At 33.3% G+C, this 16299-nt stretch overlaps 1 protein-coding gene across 1 annotated transcript; it reads left to right on the forward strand.

The window, feature by feature from the left end:
* Nucleotides 1–255: 255 nt before the first annotated feature.
* Nucleotides 256–4326, forward strand: LOC139858438 (GDSL esterase/lipase EXL3-like). The gene is made up of 5 exons (XM_071847289.1): nt 256–571; nt 2524–2654; nt 2740–2973; nt 3231–3486; nt 4071–4326. Exons 1-5 carry the CDS (start codon nt 283–285, stop codon nt 4259–4261), a joined length of 1101 nt encoding a protein of 366 aa, XP_071703390.1. The 5' UTR covers nt 256–282; the 3' UTR covers nt 4262–4326.
* Nucleotides 4327–16299: the final 11973 nt, after the last annotated feature.

Consider the following 16299-nt stretch of genomic DNA (forward strand, 5'->3'; position numbering starts at 1 on the left):
AAACGGATTCGAATATCAATAAGTACATATGATAAAAAAAAAAATCAAATAAAGCCAAAAAAGGAGTGTAATATTCGTCCTATATATGCTATTAAGTGCATCAATCATTTTTTTTATATTTTTAATCAAATTATCTACTCATTATTAATTAAACGCTACATTTATTAGTTGAATTACGTAGTATATATATATATTCAGGTACAGTTAGCAATATAGCTCAACTCCCACTTCTGTCTTCACAATTTGTGTTTATGTTCTTTGGAGGTCATTTGTTTCCCTTACATGCACATCTTCTACATGATCATGTATCCACATTCTTCAACATCTTCACTCACTATTATTCTTGTTTCTCTTCTTTTACTTAATCATCATGTCAAAACAAAGGTGATTCTACCCAAAAATGTAAGCGTACCAGCCGTTATAACGTTTGGAGACTCGATAGTCGATCAAGGAGCTAATAATTATCTAAGCACTTTGATTAAAGCAAATTTTTCACCATATGGGAAAGATTTTGAAGCCGGAATATCGACTGGAAGATTTACTAATAATAAGACACCGGCAGACATGATTGGTATGTAAATTAATAAAGCTTGCACTATTTCTAAACATTGTTGTGACATCATATTTACATCCATTACATGAGTTGCATTTATCTATTTTCATTGTTTCACTTATGTTTTGTTTGTCATATGTAAAGTCTTAATCAATGAATAACTAATGATGGGCATGCATATCTCGTCTATACTTCTACTTATTTATTGATTAATGATTTTTTTTTTTTTTTTTTGTTAGTTCTTTCCTCTTTTTCTTACTTAAAAAAAAAAAAAAAAAAAAAAAAAAAAGATAATGAAAAACGTAATCTTAAGGCTATCATATCTAGGTTTAAAAACTTTGTTTAAATAATTACAAAGTAAAAATACTCCGTATTTCTTTTTAATATCGACTTTTCTTATATATTTTAGATATTCATATTTATTCATTGCAAGTTTGGTCAATGGGTTTTATGACTCCAATATAAATACCAGTTTAATTTAATCAAATAAATATAACATATGCTTTTGTGACATACGTTAAAATGCATTTAATGAACTCGAATATTTTTAAAATATTCTTATTTCTATTTAATATTCATTAATTCAGTCTAATCATTTTCATTTTTTTGTGTACTTTCTGATATAAAAATTAAAGTATAGTAAATGCACCTTAACGTATACCCTCATGACTTCCGTTAGCAAAACTCAAATACAATATTTAGACTAGAGTTAATATGGAGTCTCCAAGGGAATCTGACGGTGATTTGGCATTTTTGACGCCCTTTGACGTCATTAAACGCAGCGTCAATTCTAACGCCTCAATGGCGTTAAAGTAAAGAAGAATGCGAGGATGAAGTGGAGGCGTATGATTGGCTGAGGCTTTTCTGCTCTGGTTTAATTCGTTTTTAGTTTAAAGATTTTCTTGAAAAGTTGGAAGCGTACTATTTTCTCCGATGGTTGCTGTTTGTTTTGTTTGCTGTAAAGAAGAACTATAAAAATGGTTTTAGGGTTTAAACCCAAGCCTTTTTGGCAAAGCCCATTTTTTGTTTGGGCTAAAACCCAACCTTTTTTTGTTTGTAAATTTCAATTTTTTTTGTCAAATCCTTTTTAATTATATATCTATTATTTTTCTATTTGGTATGTTTTATTTGGTTAAGTTTTTGTTTAATAATATGTTTCCTTTTTATCATAAAAAAAAAAACATGTTGGACCTACTAGATTGACACTGAAATCTAATAGTAGTATTTACGATTAAACAGTTTCATTTCATGACACTGCAACGTCACAGTTAGAAAATTACTTTTTGCCAAAAAGTATGATATATGTCTCCACATTGCGAACATGCTTAATGGTGGTCTTATATGCACTTCATAAAAAGTTTGTAAATTAATAAATTTGTACATATTTATAATTGTGTAAATCTATTGCGTACTGAACATAATTTTAAGGTATTTATAAGTGTTGACATTATTGTTTACATTTTTAGAGAGAATATCGTTGTCATTTTACACACTGTAGAAAGTTTGTACACCATTCTAATTGCATACAAACCCTAATAAATGCTTAGGTAATATTTACTGTACACCTTTTTTTATAAATGCTTAGATCAAAGTGCCTGCAAATGCAATATATTTTTTATATTTCTCCCTTTAACTTTTTTTTTTTTTTTCTTTTTCGAATGACATTATCCTCAAGTGACTTAACCACCTATAACATAATCAGTTTCATATAATAATTGAAGAGAAATTATATTGTAACACATTAGTATTTAAACCAATTTCACAAACATGAAGTCTCAGTTCTGCATTTTGAAGTCTGTTATGAAGACATTTCAAGTGTCTTAGTAAAACTAGCTAGACTATGGAAGCAATTAGGCAGCAAAAATTTAGTTAAGTTTCCATAAATTTATTATTTAGTTAAGATCGATTCATTTGCTCTTAATTACATACCATTCTCTAAAACTTTTCATTCAAATCCAATTATTTTTCAGCTGATGAGCTGGGAATAAAAGAGCTGTTGCCAGCATACTTAGACCCTTCGGTTGATAATAAAGAGCTACTAACAGGTGTAAGCTTTGCTTCTGGTGGCTCAGGATATGATCCGCAGACTCCTAAATTAGTCGTAAGTGCCCATACTTTTGTCAACACCAAGTATTTTTATATCGTTGCAAAATCCGAGCTTCTAACTAAATGTACATTCTGTTCAGTCTGTTTTGTCGTTCGATGACCAACTAAAACAATTCAAAGAATACATTGAGAAACTGAAGATTATCGTTGGAGAAGAAGGAACTCAATATATATTAGCGAATAGTTTGTTCTTGGTTGTTGCAGGTAGTGATGATCTAGCTAATACTTACTTCACTATCGGCATTCGTAGATTACAATACGATATCCCATCTTATGCTGATCTTATGGTATCATCTGGTTCTAGTTTCATACAGGTATACTAATAAGTAATATAATCAGTACTATTTAATCTAGGGTGATGATTTGTACCGAACCAAATTTTTTACCTGTATACAACCAAACATGCTTTAAACTGTTGTACTGTACAACATCATATATAAAGCATGTTTGTTCTGTATGGATAAATATTGGTTATGTACATATCATTTAACTTAAGTTTATATCACTTACACTTTCATTCCCTTATGTTCTGTTTTTTGGGACTCATACGTACAAACGAAATATTTTAAAGGAAATTTACAAGCTTGGAGCAAGAAGAATAGGCGTGTTCGGTGCACCCCCACTCGGGTGTTTGCCATCACAAAGAACTCTTGGTGGTGGCGGGCTAAGATTGTGCGTAGAAGCGTACAACCAAGCGGCACAATTATATAACAGCAAATTGCAACCACAGATCGAGTACCTTAACAGTACTCTTGCGCAATCTAGGATAGTCTATATTGACATATACAATCCCTTACTTTCAATTATCGAAAACCCTCAACAATATGGTAATAATCGTCTACTTATTATAATCACATTCTTTTCCTTTACAATAATATTCGAAGTATGCATAATGCATATTGTTACACACTAATTTGCACGATTTTTTATCATATTTTCGAAAGGTAACAATTTTACAAATGATTTCTACCTCCGTCCCAAATTGTTAGTCATGTTTTGACTTTCCAAAATCTTTATTTATTAACTTTGACGCTAAATAAATTTGGAAAAAATAAAATTTGGTATAAAAATTTGTGTTATATAATATTTGATAAAATAAAATTTATATGAATAAATTAAGCTTTTTATGTATTTTCATTTGGTATAGCTTTTAGCAAATATTATATAATATTAAAAAAGTTATTTAAAGTTAAAGTTAGAAAATAAAGACTTTAAAATGTCAAAACATTACTATTCAGATTAGCAAAAGCTAATAATTACAATGATTCTAAAAGATAACTTGGATATCAAGAAAAAAAAACTATTAAGGATCAAAAACACAACAATTAACAATCACCACATACCAATGTTTACATATTGTTATATGTTATTTGTGACTCTAACAAGTTCACTTTTTTTTTTGTGTGTGCAGGAATAGAAGTTGTAGATAGAGGTTGTTGTGGCACAGGAAACGTAGAAGTTGCCATTTTATGTAACAAATTGGCGCCTACGTGTCCAGATGATTCAAAGTACCTTTTCTGGGATAGTTATCACCCTACAGATAAAGGATATAGTATACTTATAAACCAAGTAGTTGGAAAATACCTTAATGATTTCTTTTAAGTTCACAAAGTTTGCTTTTTAGAATTTGTATACGATACATCTAGTTGGTTGAGCAATCTTGCTTGATGTTTGAAATTGATGATGAAAGTAACTTGTGAGTTATTTTTTGACGTTTCTTAACGTTATGAAATATGTATATGCGATGTAATATCTTTATGTATTAATTATATTACATCTTGTGTATAAGTAAAATTTACATGTACCTTATTACTCCGTATAAAATAAAATATGTTCTGGTGTGGTAATAATTGGGGAATGACAATTCGGGACGGGTTGGCGGGTCAAAATGACTACAATTATAAACCGGTTTGATTTCTCATTATGTCAAATCCTTCAGAAAGGAAGTGTAACCAGAGGGTGAGTGTAATGCGCAATTTATCCGGTACCAGATCTCGCACTCGGAGCCTTGATTACTCAATATTTACCCTCTATAGGGGAGCAATGTGCTCCTTTAGAGCTCTAGGAGTCGACAACTTATGCCACCATTAAACCATTTAACGTCGGGGACGTCGACCTGCCGCCACTCCATCCCGGCGTTAATCCACCATTAAATCTCGCCGTTATGCTCCACCGTTGCGGTGGTAACGCTGTGGTTCGTTTTTTTTTCTTTCTTTTTTTTCTTTTTTTCCTTTGTTTTTATGTTTTAATAATACTAAAAGTATTTAAATAATGAATTTGACACCGAGAACTAACACTGAACACCCTGTTTTGGCCTCATTGTTAAATCCAGTGTTAAATTTAACACTGAGATTTAACACCGAACGACTCATAGTGCTCTTATAAGGAGGTTTCCTCGCTAATCCAAAAATTAAATTCATTTTTTATATTTCATTCATTATCTACATTTATCAGTGTTGTAAATCTCCCGAGATCTCCCCGAGATCTCGTTTTTAGAAGGCAACCGAGATGAGATGTTCATCTCCCGAGATTTATCGGTCAACGGTGTCAAACTTAGTCAAAGTCACTATTTCTCGGATTTTCTTGCTAATTTGTAAGATTTTCTTGTAAAATTCGTAATTTCTAAGATTTTCTCGCTCATTTCTCGGATATTTTTGTAAAATCTCGTAAAAACGTATATAAAATATACATATATTTATGTTTTTATGTATATTTTTATTAAAAAAAAACTATAAAGTCAACGTAAGTCAACGTCCGAGATCTCCCTGAGATTATTTCGAGATGCCAAGATCTCCCTAAAAAGGTCCAAACGAGATCTCCCCGAGATCCGAATCCTCCAACCTTACATTTATGTTAATCTAAGATATTTAAAATAATATTATTTTATTAAAAATATAAATGTAACCCTGAAATAAATACGAGACTCTTTTTAAAAAAATATGAATATTTCTCAAAAATGCCAAAAAAAAAAGAACAAAAAAAGAAACACAACATTACTCATCATTAGGAATGGCAATGGATCGAATGCGGATAAAGTGATGTTGCATCCATATTTATGTATATTTAATGTGTTCATCCATTTCATTATTCATATCTTTTTTATTTGAGTTCATCAATCCATATTAAATTTTCAATAGATTAAGCAAGTTAACCGATACTCATTGGATATGTAATAAAACGTTACAATGTTTCCTTATTTGTAAAAGAACAAAAACATAACTTAACCAAAATAAATATGGCATGGCTAATTAAAATTCAAACACAAGAACATTTGATCTTTATGGCGATATAACATAATATCTTATACTCCGTACATCCCAACATAATAGTCTACAGACAAAAAATACACAGTTTAAGAAAAAGTGACTGTCACTTGTACTTTTGTTTACTTTTCAGTATTACCCTTCACATTTTACCCACATTTTTTGTCTCACTTGAATAAAGTAAGGGCTCAAAAGAACTTTAATCAGATATTCTTATCTATTTCTGGAAGTGGACTATTAATTTTGGACAGTCTAAAAAGAAAAGATAGACTATTAGGATGGGACGGAGGGAGTATTTACTTCACAAAACGTGTAAATCGACAGGGATACGTTGAACCAATGTTGCTTTTGGCAACCCACCCATGAAAGGCTAATGTTGGGCTATTACCTCAACTGGAAACCCAACCACGTGACAAGCCCAAGTTTCGAACCTGTGACCATCTTCACAAAGTCTTCCACAGGGTTGACCCGAAGTATAACACGGGTATCATCTAGAAACCTAACCACGTGAGCGGAAAGAGGAGATCTAGACAACCATAGCCAAACCTACCACAAGAACGGCGGTGGAGTAAGTCTATGACCGTCGAATATAGGGTGTTCAATATTTGGTTTGAAACCGTTTAAACTGAATATTGAATTGAAATCAAACCGAAAAAACGAACCGAATTTAAAAATTTTTAGGCTCGAGCAAAATTGGAAACCGAATTTGAATTCAGTTTCAGTTTTGGAAATTATGGATTTGATTTAATAGAAACATAATATAAAACCAAAGTCAATTTATACAATATTAATTATATTAAGTTATTTATATTATTTTATACATTTGAGAGATTTGATTTAAGTAGATATTTTAACTTTTCAAATCAAATTATGTTTACTCGGAATTGAAATTCTATTTGAATCTTTAATCTCATAATTTTCTAATTTTTTCACTCCATATTTTTACAACCTTAACAATTTGAAGTCAACTTTCTTGTTCAAGTCAATATATGTGTGTATGTATGTTGATTCAATAAGATTTATGTACAGCTTCCTTTCTAATTTTTTTTTTTTATCAGAGAAACATATACTATGACTAAAATGTATATATTTTTTGACAACGGAAAATTATATTAAATTAGCAAGAAGCTAGAAAAAATATTACAAGCAAGACAGTGGTTCTAGGAGCTAAAAGGTCCGGTTCAGATTAGCATTTATATATCTACTAGAATTGCAATCAATATTGTTAAACCTCCAAATGGTCCGAAGAGTTACCATGATTTAACGATCAAATTTCTTATGGAGTTCAAAAGTACCAAGCTATCATACTAAGACCATAAATTAAAAAAGTTGTTCCAAGTTGGACAATCTTGATTAATCCAATACGAGATTCTATGCCTAAAACCAGTGTTATAAATCTCTTAGTTTCTTCCCGAGATGTCCCGGAGATCTCGTTTTTGGAAGGCAGCCGCGTCAAGATGTCCATCTCGCGAGATTTCTCGATCAACGGGGTCAAACTTGATCAAAGTCACAATTTCTCGGATTTTCTCGCTCATTTATCGAATTTTCTTGTAAAATTTCGTAAAAATGTTTATAACTAGACATAAATTTATTTATATGTATTAAAAAAAAAACTAAAAAGTCAATGTAAGTTAACGTCCGGGATCTACCCGAGACTTCCAATATTTAAATTGCTTACATTGAAGGTGTGCCTTTGTCGTATCCCAATAAAGATTTCGTGTAACTGTAAGACAATGTATAGGGTCGAAATACTTTATTGCGAAAGTAATTTCATGATTCAAATGTTTATCTGGTTACCCTATATCCAACGAAAAAGCGATTTATACCTTTATGCTAAAATTCAAATGACAAAAACATAACGTAATTATATATTGATCACTAGGTGATGGGTATGTAACTAAGTGCATGATATGCAAGAAATAGACATGAATATTGCTAGCGTAAGCACACAAGTGTGATTTTTGTTGTATATGTTGTTATCGATCACTGAATATTACAAGTAATTAAAACACGGCCCTATTATCCAACTAAGTAGGGTCCTAGTTAGTCAGGTCATCTATTGAATGGCTAGCAGCGTGTCATACCAAACACTATTAAGTACGTATTTATTAGTTTCATGTAACTATTACTTTACTATTGCATAACTTTTAACGTCCGGTTTCGGTAGTTTTTTTTTTTTTTTTTAAACAACCCGATTACATTCACAAATTCGAAAATCAATAACTACACTCGATACATCAGGCAATGACGAATCTAGGATGAAAATTTAAAAGGTTCATAATTTTTCTTTACAAAATACTCTTCATAATTAATACTACGTAGTTGTTTACCTTAAAAAAAAATCATAAATCCCCCAAATATATAGGGTCTCATAGTTAAATTTAATGGTGTTCAATACTATTTTAAGAGAACTTAATAAAAAAATTTCAAAGATAGTGGGGTCATAGGACCACATGAGGCATATAATCGCCTATGATATCATGAAATTCAAACCGGCATAACACAAGTAACTTAACAAACAGCCCTACCGACAAGGTGGAATAGTCTATTACTAAGAAACTAACCAAAAACAAACATAATAGGATAACCTAAAAGTAGATTGCACAAAACAAGAAAAATAACAAATAACTTTAACAAACCGTTAAACGCCATCTGCCATCAGGGCAGGATATTGGGACTTGCAATATGTGCACTTATACGGGGCCCAATATCCAAAGGGCCTAAAAATTTAACACAACAATATACTATATATTTGGATCATTTATTTTTCAAGATTTAAAAAGGTAAAACTAAATACTGGAATTTTAAAGTCGCCGACACATTCTCAACTTGTCTTTCGTGTCTCCGCCTTGTTATCAACGTGAACATTCATCAATTCATCTTTATACTTATGACGTACGGAGTATTGTTTAGTATTTACTGACTAAGCATGGCCCATAAAATTAAGAGGACAACCCTATCCGCCACCTAACACACCTAGAAAAAAAACTATTATCGGGAAGTATCCGCCTTTGGAAGAACGTCAAAAGTCGCAGTGAAGCCGAGATTTCGGCCGATGCTGAAATGTCCCGTTCTTATTGATTAAAAACGTTCCATATTAATTGATTTCGTTGCGAGGTTTTGACCTCTATATGAGACGTTTTTCAAAGACTGCATTCTTTTTAAAACAAACCATAACCTTTATTTCATCAATAAAGGTTTAAAAAGCTTTACGTAGATTATCAAATAATGATAATCTAAAATATCCTGTTTACACACGACCATTACATAATGGTTTACAATACAAATATGTTACAACAAAATAAGTTTCTTGAATGCAGTTTTTACACAATATCATACAAGCATGGACTCCAAATCTCGTCCTTATTTAAGTATGCGACAGCGGAAGCTCTTAATAATCACCTGAGAATAAACATGCTAAAAACGTCAACAAAAATGTTGGTGAGTTATAGGTTTAACCTATATATATCAAATCATAATAATAGACCACAAGATTTCATATTTCAATACACATCCCATACATAGAGATAAAAATCATTCATATGGTGAACACCTGGTAACCGACATTAACAAGATGCATATATAAGAATATCCCCATACCCTTCGGATATGATATAAATTTCGAAGTACTAAAGCATCCGGTACTTTGGATGGGGTTTGTTAGGCCCAATAGATCTATCTTTAGGATTCGCGTCAATTAGGGTGTCTGTTCCCTAATTCTTAGATTACCAGACTTAATAAAAAGAGGCATATTCGATTTCGATAATTCAACCATAGAATGTAGTTTCACGTACTTGTGTCTATTTTGTAAATCATTTATAAAACCTGCATGTATTCTCATCCCAAAAATATTAGATTTTAAAAGTGGGACTATAACTCACTTTCACAGATTTTTACTTCGTCGGGAAGTAAGACTTGGCCACTGGTTGATTCACGAACCTATAACAATATATACATATATATCAAAGTATGTTCAAAATATATTTACAACACGTTTAATATATTTTGATGTCTTAAGTTTATTAAGTCAGCTGTCCTCGTTAGTAACCTACAACTAGTTGTCCACAGTTAGATGTACATAAATAAATCAATAAATATTATCTTGAATCAATCCACGACCCAGTGTATACGTACCTCAGTATTGATCACAACTCAAACTATATATATTTTGGAATCAACCTCAACCCTGTATAGCTAACTCCAACATTCACATATAGAGTGTCTATGGTTGTTGCGAAATATATATAGATGTGTCGACATGATAGGTCGAAACATTGTATACGTGTCTATGGTATCTCAAGATTACATAATATACAATACAAGTTGATTAAGTTTTGGTTGGAATAGATTTGTTACCAATTTTCACGTAGCTAAAATGAGAAAAATTATCCAATCTTGTTTTACCCATAACTTCTTCATTTTAAATCCGTTTTGAGTGAATCAAATTGCTATGGTTTCATATTGAACTCTATTTTATGAATCTAAACAGAAAAAGTATAGGTTTATAGTCGGAAAAATAAGTTACAAGTCGTTTTTGTAAAGGTAGTCATTTCAGTCGAAAGAACGACGTCTAGATGACCATTTCAGAAAACATAATTCCACTTTGAGTTTAACCATAATTTTTGGATATAGTTTCATGTTCATAATAAAAATCATTTTCTCAGAATAACAACTTTTAAATCAAAGTTTATCATAGTTTTTAATTAACCAACCCAAAACAGCCCGCGGTGTTACTACGACGGCGTAAATCCGGTTTTACGGTGTTTTTCGTGTTTCCAGGTTTTAAATCATTAAGTTAGCATATCATATAGATATAGAACATGTGTTTAGTTGATTTTAAAAGTCAAGTTAGAAGGATTAACTTTTGTTTGCGAACAAGTTTAGAATTAACTAAACTATGTTCTAGTGATTACAAGTTTAAACCTTCGAATAAGATAGCTTTATATGTATGAATCGAATGATGTTATGAACATCATTACTACCTTAAGTTCCTTGGATAAACCTACTGGAAAAGAGAAAAATGGATCTAGCTTCAACGGATCCTTGGATGGCTCGAAGTTCTTGAAGCAGAATCATGACACGAAAACAAGTTCAAGTAAGATCATCACTTGAAATAAGATTGTTATAGTTATAGAAATTGAACCAAAGTTTGAATATGATTATTACCTTGTATTAGAATGATAACCTACTGTAAGAAACAAAGATTTCTTGAGGTTGGATGATCACCTTACAAGATTGGAAGTGAGCTAGCAAACTTGAAAGTATTCTTGATTTTATGTAACTAGAACTTGTAGAATATATGAAGAACACTTAGAACTTGAAGATAGAACTTGAGAGAGATTAATTAGATGAAGAAAATTGAAGAATGAAAGTGTTTGTAGGTGTTTTTGGTCGTTGGTGTATGGATTAGATATAAAGGATATGTAATTTTGTTTTCATGTAAATAAGTCATGAATGATTACTCATATTTTTGTAATTTTATGAGATATTTCATGCTAGTTGACAAATGATGGTTCCCACATGTGTTAGGTGACTCACATGGGCTGCTAAGAGCTGATCATTGGAGTGTATATACCAATAGTACATACATCTAAAAGCTGTGTATTGTACGAGTACGAATACGGGTGCATACGAGTAGAATTGTTGATGAAACTGAACGAGGATGTAATTGTAAGCATTTTTGTTAAGTAGAAGTATTTTGATAAGTGTATTGAAGTCTTTCAAAAGTGTATAAATACATATTAAAACACTACATGTATATACATTTTAACTGAGTCGTTAAGTCATCGTTAGTCGTTACATGTAAGTGTTGTTTTGAAACCTTTAGGTTAACGATCTTGTTAAATGTTGTTAACCCAATGTTTATAATATCAAATGAGATTTTAAATTATTATATTATCATGATATTATCATGTATGAATATCTCTTAATATGATATATATATATATACATTAAATGTCTTTACAACGATAATCGTTACATATATGTCTCGTTTAAAAATTATTAAGGTAGTAGTCTTGTTTTTACATATGTAGTTCATTGTTAATATAATTAATGATATGTTTACTTATCATATTATCATGTTAACTATATATATATCCATATATATGTCATCATATAGTTTTTACAAGTTTTAACGTTCGTGAATCACCGGTCAACTTGGGTGGTCAATTGTCTATATGAAACATATTTCAATTAATCAAGTCTTAAAAAGTTTGATTGCTTAACATGTTGGAAACATTTAATCATGTAAATATCAATCTCAATTAATATATATAAACATGGAAAAGTTCGGGTCACTACAGTACCTACCCGTTAAATAAATTTCGTCCCGAAATTTTAAGCAGTTGGAGGTGTTGACGTATCTTCTGGAAATAAATGCGGGTATTTCTTCTTCATCTGATCTTCACGCTCCCAGGTGAACTCGGGTCCTCTACGAGCATTCCATCGAACCTTAACAATTGGTATCTTGTTTTGCTTAAGTCTTTTAACCTCACGGTCCATTATTTCGACGGGTTCTTCGATGAATTGAAGTTTTTCGTTGATTTGGATTTCATCTAACGGAATAGTGAGATCTTCTTTAGCAAAACATTTCTTCAAATTCGAGACGTGGAAAGTGTTATGTACAGTCGCGAGTTGTTGATGTAACTCAAGTCGGTAAGCTACTGGTCCGACACGATCAATAATCTTGAATGGTCCAATATACCTTGGATTTAATTTCCCTCGTTTACCAAATCGAACAACGCCTTTCCAAGGTGCAACTTTAAGCATGACCATCTCTCCAATTTCAAATTCTATATCTTTTCTTTTAATGTCAGCGTAGCTCTTTTGTCGACTTTGGGCGGTTTTCAACCGTTGTTGAATTTGGATGATCTTCTCGGTAGTTTCTTGTATAATCTCCGGACCCGTAATCTGTCTATCCCCCACTTCACTCCAACAAATCGGAGACCTGCACTTTCTACCATAAAGTGCTTCAAACGGTGCCATCTCAATGCTTGAATGGTAGCTGTTGTTGTAGGAAAATTCTGCTAACGGTAGATGTCGATCCCAACTATTTCCGAAATCAATAACACATGTTCGTAGCATGTCTTCAAGCGTTTGTATCGTCCTTTCACTCTGCCCATCAGTTTGTGGATGATAGGCAGTACTCATGTCTAGACGAGTTCCTAATGCTTGCTGTAATGTCTGCCAGAATCTTGAAATAAATCTGCCATCCCTATCAGAGATAATAGAGATTGGTATTCCATGTCTGGAGACGACTTCCTTCAAATACAGTCGTGCTAACTTCTCCATCTTGTCATCTTCTCTTATTGGTAGGAAGTGTGCTGATTTGGTGAGACGATTAACTATTACCCAAATAGTATTAAAACCACTTGCAGTCCTTGGCAATTTAGTGATGAAATCCATGGTAATGTTTTCCCATTTCCATTCCGGGATTTCGGGTTGTTGAAGTAGACCTGATGGTTTCTGATGCTCAGCTTTGACCTTAGAACACGTCAAACATTCTCCTACGTATTTAGCAATATCGGCTTTCATACCCGGCCACCAAAAATGTTTCTTGAGATCCTTGTACATCTTCCCCGTTCCAGGATGTATTGAGTATCTGGTTTTATGAGCTTCTCTAAGTACCATTTCTCTCATATCTCCAAATTTTGGTACCCAAATCCTTTCAGCCCTATACCGGGTTCCGTCTTCCCGAATATTAAGATGCTTCTCCGATCCTTTGGGTATTTCATCCTTTAAATTTCCCTCTTTTAAAACTCCTTGTTGCGCCTCCTTTATTTGAGTAGTAAGGTTATTATGAATCATTATATTCATAGATTTTACTCGAATGGGTTCTCTATCCTTCCTGCTCAAGGCATCGGCTACCACATTTGCCTTCCCCGGGTGGTAACGAATCTCAAAGTCGTAATCATTCAACAATTCAATCCACCTACGCTGCCTCATATTCAGTTGTTTCTGATTAAATATGTGTTGAAGAATTTTGTGGTCGGTATATATAATACTTTTAACCCCATATAAGTAGTGCCTCCAAGTCTTTAATGCAAAAACAACCGCGCCTAATTCCAAATCATGCGTCGTATAATTTTGCTCGTGAATCTTCAATTGTCTAGAGGCATAAGCAATCACCTTCATTCGTTGCATTAATACACAACCGAGACCTTGCTTTGATGCATCACAATAAATCACAAAATCATCATTCCCTTCAGGCAATGACAATATAGGTGCCATAGTTAGCTTTTTCTTCAATAACTGAAACGCCTTCTCTTGTTCATCCTTCCATTCAAATTTCTTTCCTTTATGCGTTAATGCAGTCAAGGGTTTTGCTATTCTGGAAAAGTCTTGGATGAACCTTCTGTAGTAACCAGCTAGTCCTAAAAACTGGCGTATGTGTTTCGGAGTTTTCGGGGTTTCCCACTTTTCAACAGTTTCTATCTTTGCCGGATCCACCTTAATACCTTCTTTGTTCACTATGTGACCGAGGAATTGAACTTCTTCCAACCAAAATGCACACTTTGAAAACTTAGCGTACAATTCTTCCTTCCTCAATACTTCTAACACCTTTCTCAAATGTTCACCGTGTTCTTGGTCATTCTTTGAGTAAATAAGTATGTCATCAATGAAAACAATGACAAACTTGTCAAGGTATGGTCCACACACTCGGTTCATAAGGTCCATGAACACAGCTGGTGCATTAGTTAAACCAAACGACATGACCATAAACTCGTAATGACCGTAACGTGTTCTGAAAGCAGTCTTTGGAATATCATCTTCTTTCACCCGCATTTGATGATACCCGGAACGTAAGTCAATATTTGAATAAACAGACGAGCCTTGTAGTTGATCAAATAAGTCGTCGATTCTCGGTAGTGGGTAGCGGTTCTTGATGGTAAGTTTGTTCAACTCTCGGTAGTCGATACACAACCTGAATGTACCATCTTTCTTCTTGACAAACAAAACAGGAGCTCCCCACGGTGATGTGCTTGGTCGAATGAAACCACGCTCTAAAAGTTCTTGTAATTGGCTTTGCAGTTCTTTCATCTCGCTGGGTGCGAGTCTGTAAGGAGCACGAGCTATTGGTGCAGCTTCTGGTACAAGATCTATTTGAAATTCAACGGATCGATGTGGGGGTAATCCCGGTAATTCTTTCGGAAATACATCGGGAAATTCTTTTGCAATGGGAACATCATTGATGCTCTTTTCTTCAGTTTGTACTTTCTCGACGTGCGCTAGAATAGCATAGCAACCTTTTCTTATTAGTTTTTGTGCCTTCAAATTACTAATAAGATGTAGCTTCGTGTTGCCCTTTTCTCCGTACACCATTAAGGGTTTTCCTTTTTCTCGTATAATGCGAATTGCATTTCTGTAACAAACGATCTCTGCTTTCACTTCTTTCAACCAGTCCATACCGATTATCACATCAAAACTCCCTAACTCTACTGGTATCAAATCAATCTTAAATGTTTCGCTAACCAGTTTAATTTCTCGATTCCGACATATATTATCTGCTGAAATTAATTTACCATTTGCTAATTCGAGTAAAAATTTACTATCCAAAGGCTTCAATGGACAACTTAATTTAGCACAAAAATCTCTACTCATATAGCTTCTATCCGCACCCGAATCAAATAAAACGTAAGCAGATTTATTGTCAATAAGAAACGTACCCGTAACAAGCTCCGGGTCTTCCTGTGCCTCTGCCGCATTAATATTGAAAACTCTTCCGCGGCCTTGTCCATTCGTGTTCTCCTGGTTCGGGCAATTTCTAATAATGTGGCCCGGTTTTCCACATTTATAACAAACTACATTGGCATAACTTGCTCCGACACTACTTGCTCAGCCATTACTTGTTTCGACACCATTTGTTCCTTTCGTTCTATTAACCCCTGGCCCGTAGACCTCACACTTCGCCGCGCTATGACCATTTCTTTTACACTTGTTGCAAAATTTGGTGCAGAACCCCGAGTGATACTTTTCACACCTTTGGCATAGCTGCTTCTGATTGTTGTTGTTGTTGTTGAGGTTATTATTGTTGTTGGGATGATTGTTGTAGTTGCTACTGTTGTTGTTGTTGTTGTTGTTGTTGTTGGGCCGTTTGTTGTAGTTGCGATTGATGTTGCGATTGTTGGGATAATTGTTGCGATCATTGTTGTAATTGCTGTTGTTGTTGTATTGGTGATTCTTATCACCGTTTTCCTCCCACTTTCTTTTGACTTGCTTCACATTGGCCTCTTCAGCCATCTATTCTTTAATTCTTTCCTCAATCTGGTTCACTAGTTTGTGAGCCATTCTACATGCCTGTTGTATGGAGGCGGGCTCGTGTGAACTTATATCTTCTTGGATTCTTTCCGGTAATCCTTTCACAAACGCGTCGAT

Source organism: Rutidosis leptorrhynchoides, chromosome 1, assembly GCF_046630445.1.
Source record: "Rutidosis leptorrhynchoides isolate AG116_Rl617_1_P2 chromosome 1, CSIRO_AGI_Rlap_v1, whole genome shotgun sequence".
Classification (NCBI taxonomy): domain Eukaryota; kingdom Viridiplantae; phylum Streptophyta; class Magnoliopsida; order Asterales; family Asteraceae; genus Rutidosis; species Rutidosis leptorrhynchoides.